General features: G+C 45.7%; 1 protein-coding gene across 1 annotated transcript in view; it reads left to right on the top strand.

Annotated features, from left to right (window-relative positions):
• Positions 1 to 504: 504 nt before the first annotated feature.
• The window catches only part of LOC126212697 (growth factor receptor-bound protein 14-like), a 411,244-nt gene continuing 398,947 nt past the window's right edge, over positions 505 to 12,801 (top strand). The window contains exons 1-2 of the mRNA XM_049940112.1: positions 505 to 529; positions 2,860 to 3,038. Of these exons, the coding sequence (XP_049796069.1) occupies positions 505 to 529; positions 2,860 to 3,038 (204 nt within the window). The remainder of the gene's footprint in view (positions 530 to 2,859; positions 3,039 to 12,801) is intronic.

Raw genomic sequence — 12,801 nt, forward strand, 5'->3', positions numbered from 1 at the left:
TATCTCTTTCCCACTGACATTACTTTCGTTTTGGAGATGCTAATAGTCCTTACATTTCTGAGCTAGCTCTGAAATATTACTTTGCAAACTTTCAATCGAATCTGCCATCACAACTAAGTCATCCGCATATGCGAGACTGCTTACTTTGTGTTCACACATCTTAATCTCACCCAGCCAGCCTATTGTTTTCAACATATGATCCATAAATAATATGAACAACAGTGGAGACAGGTTGCAGCCTTGTCTTACCCCTGAAACTACTCTGAACCATGAACTCAATTTACTGTCAACTCTAACTGCTGCCTGACTATCTATGTAAAGACCTTTAATTGCTTGCAAAAGTTTGCCTCCTATTCCATAATCTCGTAGAACAGACAATAACTTCCTCCTAGGAACCCGGTCATATGCCTTTTCTAGATCTATAAAGCATAGATACAATTCCCTGTTCCACTCGTGATGCTTCCAACAATCAGAGCCCCCTGTTTTATTCAGAAAATATTCGTAATGACCACGGAGTCCGCAGCTCGTGGTATAGTTGCCAGCGTTGATACCTTTGGATCACGGGGTCCCGGGTTCGATTCCCGGTCGGGTTGGGAATTTTCTCTGCCGGGGGACTGGGTGTTTGTGTTGTCCTGATCATTTCATCATCATCCTCACCATTGCTGACAGTGGTTAGAATGTTGTTGTTGTTGTTGTGGTCTTCAGTCCTGAGACTGGTTTGATGCAGCTCTCCATGCTACTCTATCCTCTGCAAGCTTCTTCATCTCCCAGTACCTACTGCAACCTACATCCTTCTGAATCTGCTTAGTGTATTGATCTCTTGGTCTCCCTCTACGATTTTTACCCTCCACGCTGCCCTCCAATGCTAAATTTGTGATCCCTTGATGCCTCAAAACATGTCCTACCAACCGATCCCTTCTTCTATTCTCTTCTTGTCCAAACTGGTTATCGTCCATGTTTCACTTCCATACATGGCTACACTCCATACAAATACCTTCAGAAACGACTTCCTGACACTTAAATCTATACACGATGTTAACAAATTTCTCTTCTTCAGAAACGATTTCCTTGCCATTGCCAGTCTACATTTTATATCCTCTCTACTTCGACCATCATCAGTTATTTTACTCCCTAAATAGCAAAACTCCTTTACTACTTTAAGTGTCTCATTTCCTAATCTAATCCCCTCAGCATCACCCGATTTAATTTGACAACATTCCATTATCCTCGTTTTGCTTTTGTTGATGTTCATCTTATATCCTCCTTTCAAGACAGTCCATTCCGTTCAACTGCTCTTCCATGTCCTTTGCTGTCTCTGACAGAATTACAATGTCATCGGCGAACCTCAAAGTTTTTACTTCTTCTCCATGAATTTTAATACCTACTCCGAATTTTTCTTTTGTTTCTGTGGTGTCACCGCCAGACACCACACTTGCTAGGTGGTAGCTTAAATCGGCCGCGGTCCATTAGTACATGTCGGACCCGCGTGTCGCCACTGTCAGGATCGCAGACCGAGCGCCACCACAAGGCAGGTCTCGAGAGACTGGCTAACACTCGCCCCAGTTGTACGACGACGTTGCTAGCGACTACACTGACGAAGCCTTTCTCTCATTTGCCGAGAGACAGTTAGAATAGCCTTCAGCTAAGTTAATGGCTACGACCTAGCAAGGCGCCATTAACCATTGCATGTATCTCAAGATAGTCTCACTTGTATCATCAAGAATGCTGTATACCAAAGGACGATATAAAAGTTAAGTGTTCTAGTAGCTACGTTCTTTTCTTTATCACATTCATTACGAATCCTGTTCCAGACTTCGCGCCAGTCGGCGTGTGTGTACGTGTGCCCTTTCGGCTACTTCACTGTGGACTGGCTGCCTTGTCAGTCCACTATAGTTTCCTTTACTGCTTGCTCAATATACAGATTGAATAACATCGGGGAGAGGCTACAACCCTGTCTCACTCCTTTCCCAACCACTGCTTCCCTTTCATGCCCCTCGACTCTTATAACTGCCATCTGGTTTCTGTACAAATTGTAAATAGCCTTTCGCTCTCTGTATTTTACCCCTGCCACCTTCAGAATTTGAAAGAGAGTATTCCAGTTAACGTTGTCAAAAGCTTTCTCTAAGTCTACAAATGCTAGAAACGTAGGTTTGCCTTTTCTTAATCTTTCTTCTAAGATAAGTCGTAAGGTCAGTATTGCCTCACGTGTTCCAACATTTCTACGGAATCCAAACTGATCTTCCCCGAGGTCCGCTTCTACCAGTTTTTCCATTCGTCTGTAAAGAATTCGCGTTAGTATTTTGCAGCTGTGACTTATTAAACTGATAGTTCGGTAATTTTCACATCTGTGAACACCTGCTTTCTTTGGTTTTGGAATTATTATATTCTTCTTGAAGTCTGTGGGTATTTCGCCTGTCTCATACATCTTGCTCACCAGATGGTAGAGTTTTGTCATGACTGGCTCTCCCATGGCCATCAGTAGTTCTAATGGAATGTTGTCTACTCCCGGGGCCTTGTTTCGACTCAGGTCTTTCAGTGCTCTGTCAAACTCTTCACGCAGTATCTTATCTCCCATTTCATCTTCATCTACATCCTCTTCCATTTCCATAATACTGTCCTCAAGTACATCGCCCTTGTATAAACCCTCTATATACTCCTTCCACCTTTCTGCCTTCCCTTCTTTGCTTAGTAATGGGTTGCCATCTGAGCTCTTGATATTCATACAAGTGGTTAGAATGAATGTGAAAAATTGGGACTTTGTACGGGCGCTGATGACCGCGCAGTTGAGCTCCCCAGAAACCAAACATCATCACCATCAATGACCACGGACTCATAAAATGTAGTTTTCCTTATTAATAGGAAATGGACTCGGCGTTTTTGCTCAGCACCTGCTCGCTCCCCTGTTCCAGGCCGTGGTGGGGGGCTCCGCGGTGCTGCCGCCCATCTTCTCGCCGGTCTGGGTTCGAGACCCGGGCAAGCAGACGTGGACGCGCGCCTTCCTGCTGCTGCAGGGCCAGGAGCTCTACATCTCGCACAAGGTAGGCTGGGCCGGGCCACGCTGCCGCAGAGCAAGTCGCGTCGCCAGACCACTACACTGGGCGGCCGAGTCGGTCTCGCTCCCACGTCAAAGGCAGGTACAGACGGAGGAATAGAACAGCAGCGGCTACTCAGCGAGGAATAGAGTCCGGAGAGGAGACTCTGTACCACACAATCTTCACTGTGTACCGGAAAAAGCGACGTACTTGATTAAAGATGACAAAGCCAGCGGCCGTATTTGAATCTAAAGTCGTTTATTCTTTTTAAAATATGCTACCAGTTTCGACACCACATGGGGTCATCTTCAGGTCCCGAGTGTAACCTGCGATCCACAACAAGTTTCCTGTGCAGTGAACAGAATCGTATGCAGCGGACCAAAATTAACTGGATTCCGCAACAAACAAGTCGAGTATGGTTAGGTGATGGTTGGTTGGTTGGTTTTCGGGAAAGAGACCAAACAGCGAGGTCATCGGTCTCATCGGATTAGGGAAGGAAGTCGGCCGTGCCCTTTCAGAGGAACCATCCCGGCATTTGCCTGGAGCGATTTAGGGAAATCACGGAAAACGTAAATCAGGATGGCCGGACGCGGGATTGAACCGTCGTCTTCCCGAATGCGAGTCCAGTGTGCTAACCACTGCGCCACCTCGCTCGATATGGTGAGGTGAGAACTCGTCTGACCATCCTGGACTTGTTGCTACAGTAGGTATGGGATCCAGTTGCTTTTGACACGGTGCACATGATTCTGTTCATTGCGTAGGAGAACGGTCGTAGATGGCAGGTTACGTTTGGGACCTGAAGATGACACCGAGTGGTGTCGAAACTGGTAGCATGTTTTTTAAAAAAAATAAACGATGTTAGATTCGAAAGCGGCCGCTGGTTTTGTCATCATTACTGAAGTACTACGTCTCCGGCTGCAGTCCCACTTGACAGATTACCAGGGAAAAAGTGAAGCGCCCAGAACACGTGGTCGGACGAGAATGTAACTCGCACACCGACACACACTACAACAAATGATTTGAGCTGCAGTTGTCTGTGACAGGCAGTGTGGCACGCAGTGAGCATTGGTGCTTTTTGCCACTCCCTTTTCAGTCGCTCTTGTATTTTCTTTGGCCGGACGGAGTGGTCCAGCGGTTCTAGGCGCTACAATCTGGAACCGCGCGACCGCTACGGTAGCAGGTTCGAATCCTGCCTCGGGCATGGATGTGGGTGATGTCCTTAGGTTAGTTAGGTTTAAGCAGTTCTAAGTTCTAGGGGACTAATGACCACAGCAGTTAAGTTCCATAGTGCTCAGAGCCATTTGAACCATTTTGTATTTGCTTTGGCAGTCGTCGTACTGTCCACTGTCCGACCTTGAGTGCTTCTAGCAGTGATTCCCGTCTCAGGATCAATCCACACAAAGTCGGGTCTAAACTACAGAAATACAGGGTGATTCAAAAAGAATACCCCAACTTTAGGAATTTAAAACTCTGCAACGACAAAAGGCAGAGCTAAGCACTATCTGTCGGCGAATTAAGGGAGCTATAAAGTTTCATTTAGTTGTACATTTGTCCGCTTGAGGCGCTGTTAGCTAGGCGTCAGCGTCAGTTGATGCTAAGATGGCGACCGCTCAACAGAAAGCTTTTTGTGTTATTGAGTACGGCAGAAGTGAATCGACGACAGTTGTTCGGCGTGCATTTCGAACGAAGTATGGTGTTAAACCTCCTGATAGGTGGTGTATTAAACGTCGGTATAAACAGTTTACAGAGAATGGGTGTTTGTCCAAAGGGAAAAGTTCTGGACGGCCGAGAACGAGTGATGAAAATGTAGCACGCATCCAGCAAGCATTTGTTCGCAGCCCCTGGAAAATCGACTCGCAGAGCTAGCAGAGAGCTGCAAATTCCACAATCAACTGTGTGGAGAGTCCTACGAAAAAGGTTAGTTATGAAACCTGAACGTCAACTACCCGAGGCAATGGATCGGCCGCCAGGCAGCCCGTGACAGAGCACTTCATCACTGGCCTCCAAGAAGCCCTGATCTTACCCCCTGCGATTTTTTCTTATGGGGGTATGTTAAGGATATGGTGTTTCGGCCACCTCTCCCAGCCACCATTGATGATTTGAAACGAGAAATAACAGCAGCTATCCAAACTGTTACGCCTGATATGCTACAGAGAGTGTGGAACGAGTTGGAGTATCGGGTTGATATTGCTCGAGTGTCTGGAGGGGGCCATATTGAACATCTCTGAACTTGTTTCTGAGTGAAAAAAAACCTTTTTAAGTACTCTTTGTAATGATGTACAACAGAAGGTTATATTATGTTTCTTTCATTAAATACACATTTTTAAAGTTGTGGTATTCTTTTTGAATCACCCTGTATAATCCCCTGCACGTAAACGACATTTTGCTAATTATCATCAGGCCTTGCTTGACTCTTACTAATCAGAACGCGTCCAGCGTAAGACCATACTATTTCAACCACACACGAAGAAAAAATTCACAAAACTAAAGGAACAATTCGCTTTGTCAGCATAAATCAAATATATCGGTAACCTGTAAACTAATCGATAGTTCAGCTGTCGTAATCAAATACGCCAGAACCGCACTGAAAAATCTTCGCCTAACACATCACGCGACTCATCGACTCCAGTAATTAGTGTGTGAACTTCAAAATCAAGTCCGAAGGCAAACCAATGAAATTCAGTTTAAGAGAAGCCTAAACGATTTATTGGTGGCCAACTCCTTTCACTCCATTGATGAATTTCTCAGTAGATCCAATATAACTTTTGCACAATTTGAGTGCAGTAATGTGCTCATTGTAAAAACGTATTATATTAGTTCTATTACATTATTACATGTTTTTTATTTTAAATTCAGTGCATTAGTGTTTGTAAAATGATTCTTTTATATTGTATATATAGTTTAATAAGTCACAGCTGCAAAATACTAACGCGAATTCTTTACAGACGAATGGAAAAACTGGTAGAAGCGGACCTCGGGGAAGATCAGTTTGCATTCCGTAGAAATGTTGGAACACGTGAGGCAATACTAATCTTACGACTTATCTTAGAAGAAAGATTAAGAAAAGGCAAACCTACGTTTCTAGCATTTGTAGCTTTTGACAATGTTGTCTGGAATACTCTCTTTCAAATTCTGAAGGTGGTAGGGGTAAAATACAGGGAGCGAAAGACTATTTACAATTTCTACAGAAACCAGATGGCAGTTATAAGAGTCGAGGGGCACGAAAGGGAAGCAGTGGTTGGGAAGGGAGTGAGACAGGGTTGTAGCCTCTCCCCGATGTTATTCAATCTGTATATTGAGCAAGCAGTAAAGGAAGCAAAAGAAAAATTCGGAGTAGGTATTAAAATTCATGGAGAAGAAGTAAAAACTTTGAGGTTCGCCGATGACATTGTAATTCTGTCAGAGACAGCAAAGGACTTGGAAGAGCAGTTGAACGGAATGGACAGTGTCTTGAAAGGAGGATATAAGATGAATATCAACAAAAGCAAAACGAGGATAATGGAATGTAGCCGAATTAAGTCGAGTGATGCTGAGGGAATTAGATTAGGAAATGAGACACTTAAAGTAGTAAAGGAGTTTTGCTATTTAGGGAGTAAAATAACTGATGATGGTCGAAGTAGAGAGGATATAAAATGTAGACTGGCAATGGCAAGGAAAGCGTTTCTGAAGAAGAGAAATTTGTTAACATCGAGTATAGATTTAAGTGTGAGGAAGTCGTTTCTAAAAGTATTTGTATGGAGTGTAGCCATGTATGGAAGTGAAACATGGACGATAACTAGTTTGGACAAGAAGAGAATAGAAGCTTTCGAAATGTGGTGCTACAGAAGAATGCTGAAGATTAGATGGGTAGATCACATAACTAATGAAGAGGTGTTGAATAGGATTGGGGAGAAGAGAAGTTTGTGGCACAACTTGACTAGAAGAAGGGATCGTTTGGTAGGACACGTTTTGAGGCATCAAGGGATCACAAATTTAGCATTGGAGGGCAGCGTGGAGGGTAAAAATCGTAGAGGGAGACCAAGAGATGAATACAGTAAGCAGATTCAGAAGGATGTATGTTGCAGTAGGTACTGGGAGATGAAGAAGCTTGCACAGGATAGAGTAGCATGGAGAGCTGCATCAAAGCAGTCTCACGACTGAAGACCACAACAACAACAATATAGTGTTCATTAAAAAAAATACGATCATTCCACTTGTAGCCTGTGGAAGGTACATTAGCTTATTTGTTTCAAGCCGGCCGGAGTGGCCCAGCGGTTCTAGGCGTTGCAGTCTGGAGCCGCGCGACCGCTACTGCCGCAGGTTCGAACCCTGCCTCGGGCGTGGATGTGTGTGATGTCCTTAGGTTAGTTAGGCTTAAGTAGTTCTAAGTTCTAGGTGACTGATGACCTCAGAAGTTAAGTCCCACAGTGCTCAGTCCACCTAAGGTTAGGGCGCTACTCAGCTCACTGAAGGATGATTTGGGGCTTAGGAAACCCGGTGTGTACAAAATTCCGTGTCTATGTGGGAAAGCTTACATTGGCCGTTCGATTCGCACAGTGCGTGACAGGTGTGTGGAACATCGCCGTCATACGAGGCTACAACTGCCGGGAAAATCGGCAGTAGCAGAACACTGCTTAAATGAGGGACACAGTATGAAATTTGATGAAACTGTGGTAGTTGCCAATATTTCCGTTTTTTGGAACAGTGACTACAAAGAGGCGATTGAAATTAGGTTGGCGGATAATTTATCAACAGAGACAATGGGTTTGCTCCCAGAATTTCGAATATCTTGCACCATTTTACATTGTCGAACGCTTTTTCCAGGTCTACAAATCCTATGAACGTGACTTGATTCTTCTTTATTCTTGTTTCCATTATCAACAGCAAAGCCAGAATTGCCTCTCTGGTCCCTTTAACGTTCCTAAAGCGAAACATCGTCACTTAACACATCCTCATTATTTTTTCCCATTCTTCTGTATATTATTCTTGTCAGAAACTTGGATGCATGAGCTGTTCAGCTAATTGTGCGACGATTCTCGCTCTTGTCAACTTGCAGTCTTCGGGACTGTGTGGCTGATATTTTTCCGAAAGTCAGATGATATGTCATACACTGTACACACCAACATGAATGTTCGTTTTGTTGCCACTTCCTCGAATCATGTTAGAAATCGGTGTTGTTATCTGTAAAATAATTGCAGTACCGTCTCAACTCGCGAAGTCTCATTTCGCTTGCTCCTACTTTTCTGCGTGATTCACGTTTTTTGTCAGGCAGCATAGTTACTTTTATGTTGCGTGTGAGACCGCTACAAATCATTGTCCCGCAGAAGTATCTCGAGTTGCGCGCCTGCCAGCTCAGGCAGCCCGCCACGCAGCTACGTGCTGCGGGTTGCCGCCGTCCCCCCTGGCAGGCACGCTTCGTTTGCTTACTTTGGCCTCGAACCAAGTGCCGCCCGACTTGACACGCACGCCCTTCTAATTCTCCGTTGCCTGCCGCAGCTGTCGTGTTTGTTTTTCCTCCTCCCACCCCGCCCCGCCCCGCCCAGCCTCTTTTTTTCATGTCGGTACGCGCACGGCGGCTGTTGTACCTCTCGTGTCGGCGAACCCGCCTCCGCAGAACCGTTTCGAACAATGCCGCTGCGACACCTGCCAAAGGCAGACAGGCAAAGACTTTCAACTAATGGGAACGTGGAGTGAGGCTGGGTATGCCGCTGTTGTGTTTGTTGTCGTTACTGTGCCCTATACTCTGATGACTACGACGATGGAGCTTATGCCGTCGCCAGACGGGACGAGGCAGCGAAGAATGCGGTCACAGTGGCTCTCATATTGATCGATACCAACGACGACCGACATCGGCCGGAGACAGCCGATCTTTCCAAAACAGTACGCCACTACGTGCGCGGTCACACTATACCCGATCTTGCACTTAAGAGCCAAAGAAAAAAATGTTCAAATGTGTGTGAAATCTTATGGAACTTAACTGCTAAGGTCATCAGTCCCTAAGCTTACACGTACATAAATTATCCTAAGGACAAACACACACACCCATGCCCGAGGGAGGATTCGAGCATCCGCCGGGACCAGCCGCACAGTCCATGACTGCGGCACCTCAGACCGCTCCGCTAGCTAATCCCGTTTTTTTTTTTTTTTTTGGTCATCAGTCTACTGACTGGTTTGATGCGGCCCGCCACGTATTCCGTTCCTGTGCTAACCTCTTCATCTCAGAGTAGCACTTGCAACCTACGTGCTCAATTATTTGCTTGACGTATTCCAATCTCTGTCTTCCTCTACACTTTTTGCCCTCTACAGCTCCCTCTAGTACCATGGAAGTCATTCCCTCATGTCTCAGCAGATGTCCTATCATCCTGTCCCTTCTCCTTATCAGTGTTTTCCACATATTCCTTTCCTCTCCGATTCTGCGTAGAACCTCCTCATTCCTTACCTTATCAGTCCACCTAATTTTCAACATTCGTCTATAGCACCACATCTCAAATGCTTCGATTCTCTTCTGTTCCGGTTTCCCCACAGTCCATGTTTCACTACCATACAATGCTGTGCTCCAGACGTACATCCTCAGAAATGTCTTCCTCAAATTAAGGCCGGTATTTGATATTAGTAGACTTCTCTTGGCCAGAAATGCCTTTTTTGCCATAGCGAGACTGCTTTTGATGTCCTCCTTGCTCCGTCCGTCATTGGTTATTTTACTGCCTAGGTAGCAGAATTCCTTAACTTCATTGACTTCGTGACCATCAATCCTGATGTTAAGTTTCTCGCTGTTCTCATTTCTACTACTTCTCCTTACCTTCGTCTTTCTCCGATTTACTAATCCCGTACGGCGAGCCAAAGAAACTAGTACACCTGCCTAATATCAAGCACGGCCTGTGCGAACACGGAGAAGTGCCGCAACACGACGTGGCATGCACTCGACTAATGTCTGAAGTAGTGCTGGAGGGAATTGATACAATGGACTGCAAGGCTGTCCGTAGATACGTAAGAGTGCGAGGCGGTGGAGATCTCTTCTGGACAGCACGTTGCAAGGCATGCCAGATATGCTCAATAATGTTCATGTCTGAGGAGTTTGGTGGCCAGCGGATGTGTTTAAACTCACAAGGGAACCTCCCCATCGCACCCCCCTCAGATTTAGTTATAAATTGACACAGTGGATAGGCCTTGAAAAACTGAACACAGACCAATCGAGAAAACAGGAAGAACTTGTGTGGAACTATGAAAAAATAAGCAAAATATACAAACTGAGTAGTCCATGCGAATCATCAGCAACATCAAGGAACGCCGTGGTCCCGTGGTTAGCGTGAGCAGCTGCGGCACGAGGGGTCCTTGGTTCAAGTCTCCCATCGCGTGAAGATTTTAATTTTTTTATTTTCAGTTTATGTGACAAACTCTTATGTTTTCATCACTTTTTTGGGAGTGATTATCACATCCACAAGAAAACCTAAATCGAGCAAAGTAGAAGAATCTTTTTACCCATTCGCCAAGTGTACAAGTTAGGTGGGTCGACAACATATTCCTGTCATGTAACGCACATGCCACCACCAGTGTCGTATAGAATATATCAGACGTGCTTTCCTGTGGAGGAATCGGTGGACCTATGACGTTGCGATCAAATGTTTTCGGTTCCCATCGGAGAGGCACGTCCTTTCCTCTACTAATCGCACGGTTTTGCGGTGCGGTCGCAAAACACAGACACCAAACTTATTACAGTGAACACAGACGTCAATGCTCGAACTGACAGATCATAACTTTGCGAAAATAAAGAATGTAAACTTTTCACTCGAGGTGGGATTTGAACCAAGGACTTCTCGTTCCGCAGCTGCTCACGCTAACTACGGGACCACGGCACTTCTGTGCCAACATTAGCCTTCGTGTTGCCTATCTTGCGCGTGGACTACTCAGTTTGTATATTTTGCTTAATTTTTTTCATAGTTCCACACAACTTCTTCCTGTTTTCTCGATTGATCTGCGTTCAGTTTTTCAAGGCCTATCCACTGTGCCAACTTATAACTAAATCTGAGGGGGGTGCGATGGGGAGGTTCCCTTGTCAGAAACGTGTCCCTCGAGCCACTCTGTAACAATACTGGATGAGTGGGGTGCTTTTTTTTCTTTACTATAATTTTAAAATCTTTGCAGAGAGGTAGGCCGGCAGCGGCCTATCTATGCCGCTCTTCGGCCACAGAAAAAACATACATATAATAGGAAGACATATAAACAAACATACCTGGACGATAAAAACAGGAGACGTACATATTAAAATAAATGAAGGCACTGTTTGTATAAAAACGTTCAGCACTGTACGCAACGGAGACACAGAGCTTCAAACGTGAACGGAAGACCATTGAAGGAGAGAGACTAACTGATGGGAAGACAAACACTAGCAGAGTGGCGACGATCTCGGGCGCACTAAAAGCGTACTATGCGCACGAAAAAGCCGGGGGCCTGCGAGAGGGAAGGGTGAGGGTAGGAGGGAGGGGGGAAGATGCCAGTGGGAGAGAAGAAGGGAGGGGGAGGGGAGAGTGTAGGGGGAGGGGGTGGAAGCCTGGGGAGGGCGGAGCAGAGGGAGTGAGGAGGGAGGCAGGAGGGTGAGAAGGGAAAAGAGTGCCCTGGAGGAAAAACACAGGAGGAGGAAGATCATAGGAGGGGTAGATGGAGGGGACGAGGGCATCATCCGTGTGGGGTGTCGCATTGTACTGCTGAAATTGCCAAAGTCCGTTGGAACGCACAATGGACACGAATGGATGCAGGTGATCAGACAGCATGCTTCCGTACGTGTCACCTGTCGGAGTCGTATTTAGACGTATCAGGGGTCCCATATCACTCCAACTGCACACGTCCCACACCATTACAGAGCCTCCGCGAGGTTGAACACTCTCGTGCTGACATGCAAGATCCATGGATTCATGAGATTGTCTCCTTACCCGTACAGTCCATCTGCTCGACACAATTCGAGACGAGACACGTCCGACCAGGCAACATGTTTTCAGTCATGTTGGTGTTGACGCTCCGAGGCGAGGCGAGGCGTAAAGCTTTGTCTCGTGCAGTGGCGTAAACTGGCAGTTGGGAAGACTTGGCATATATAGTGATATAAGTGAAGAAGTCATGCCAACTGCCAGTGCATTAGCGTATTACACAAATGTTCTCGCTATTAGTTTTGACAGAATTGGCTTATACAGGGTGGTCCGTTGATAGTGACCGGACCAAATACCTCACTAATAAGCATCATACGAAAAAACTACAAAGAACGAAACTCGTCTAGCTTGAAGGGGGAAACCAGATGGGGCTGTGGTTGGCCAGGTAGATGGCGCTGCCATAGGTCACACGGATATCAACTGCGTTTTTTTAAATAGGAACCCCCATTTTTATTACATATTCGTGTAGTACGTAAAGAAACATGAATGTTTTAGTTGCACCACATTTTTAGCTTTGTGATAGATGGCGCTGTAATAGTCACAAACGTATAAGTACGTGGTATCACGTAACATTCCGCCAGTGCGGACGGCATTTGCTTCGTGATACATTACCGTGTTAAAATGGACCGTTTACTAATTGCGGAAAAGGTCGATATCGTGTTGATGTATGGCTGTTGTGATCAAAATGCCCAATGGGCATGTGCTATGTATGCTGCTCGGTATCCTGGACCACACTGGTGTCCGGACCGTTCGCCGAACACTTACGTTATTTAAGGAAACAGGAAGTGTTCGGCCACATGTGAAGCGTCAACCACGACCTGCAACAAATGATGCCCAAGTAGGTGTTTTAGCACCTGTCGTGGCGAATCCGC

The sequence above is a fragment of the Schistocerca nitens genome, chromosome 11 (genome assembly GCF_023898315.1).
Source record: "Schistocerca nitens isolate TAMUIC-IGC-003100 chromosome 11, iqSchNite1.1, whole genome shotgun sequence".
Lineage (NCBI taxonomy): Eukaryota > Metazoa > Arthropoda > Insecta > Orthoptera > Acrididae > Schistocerca > Schistocerca nitens.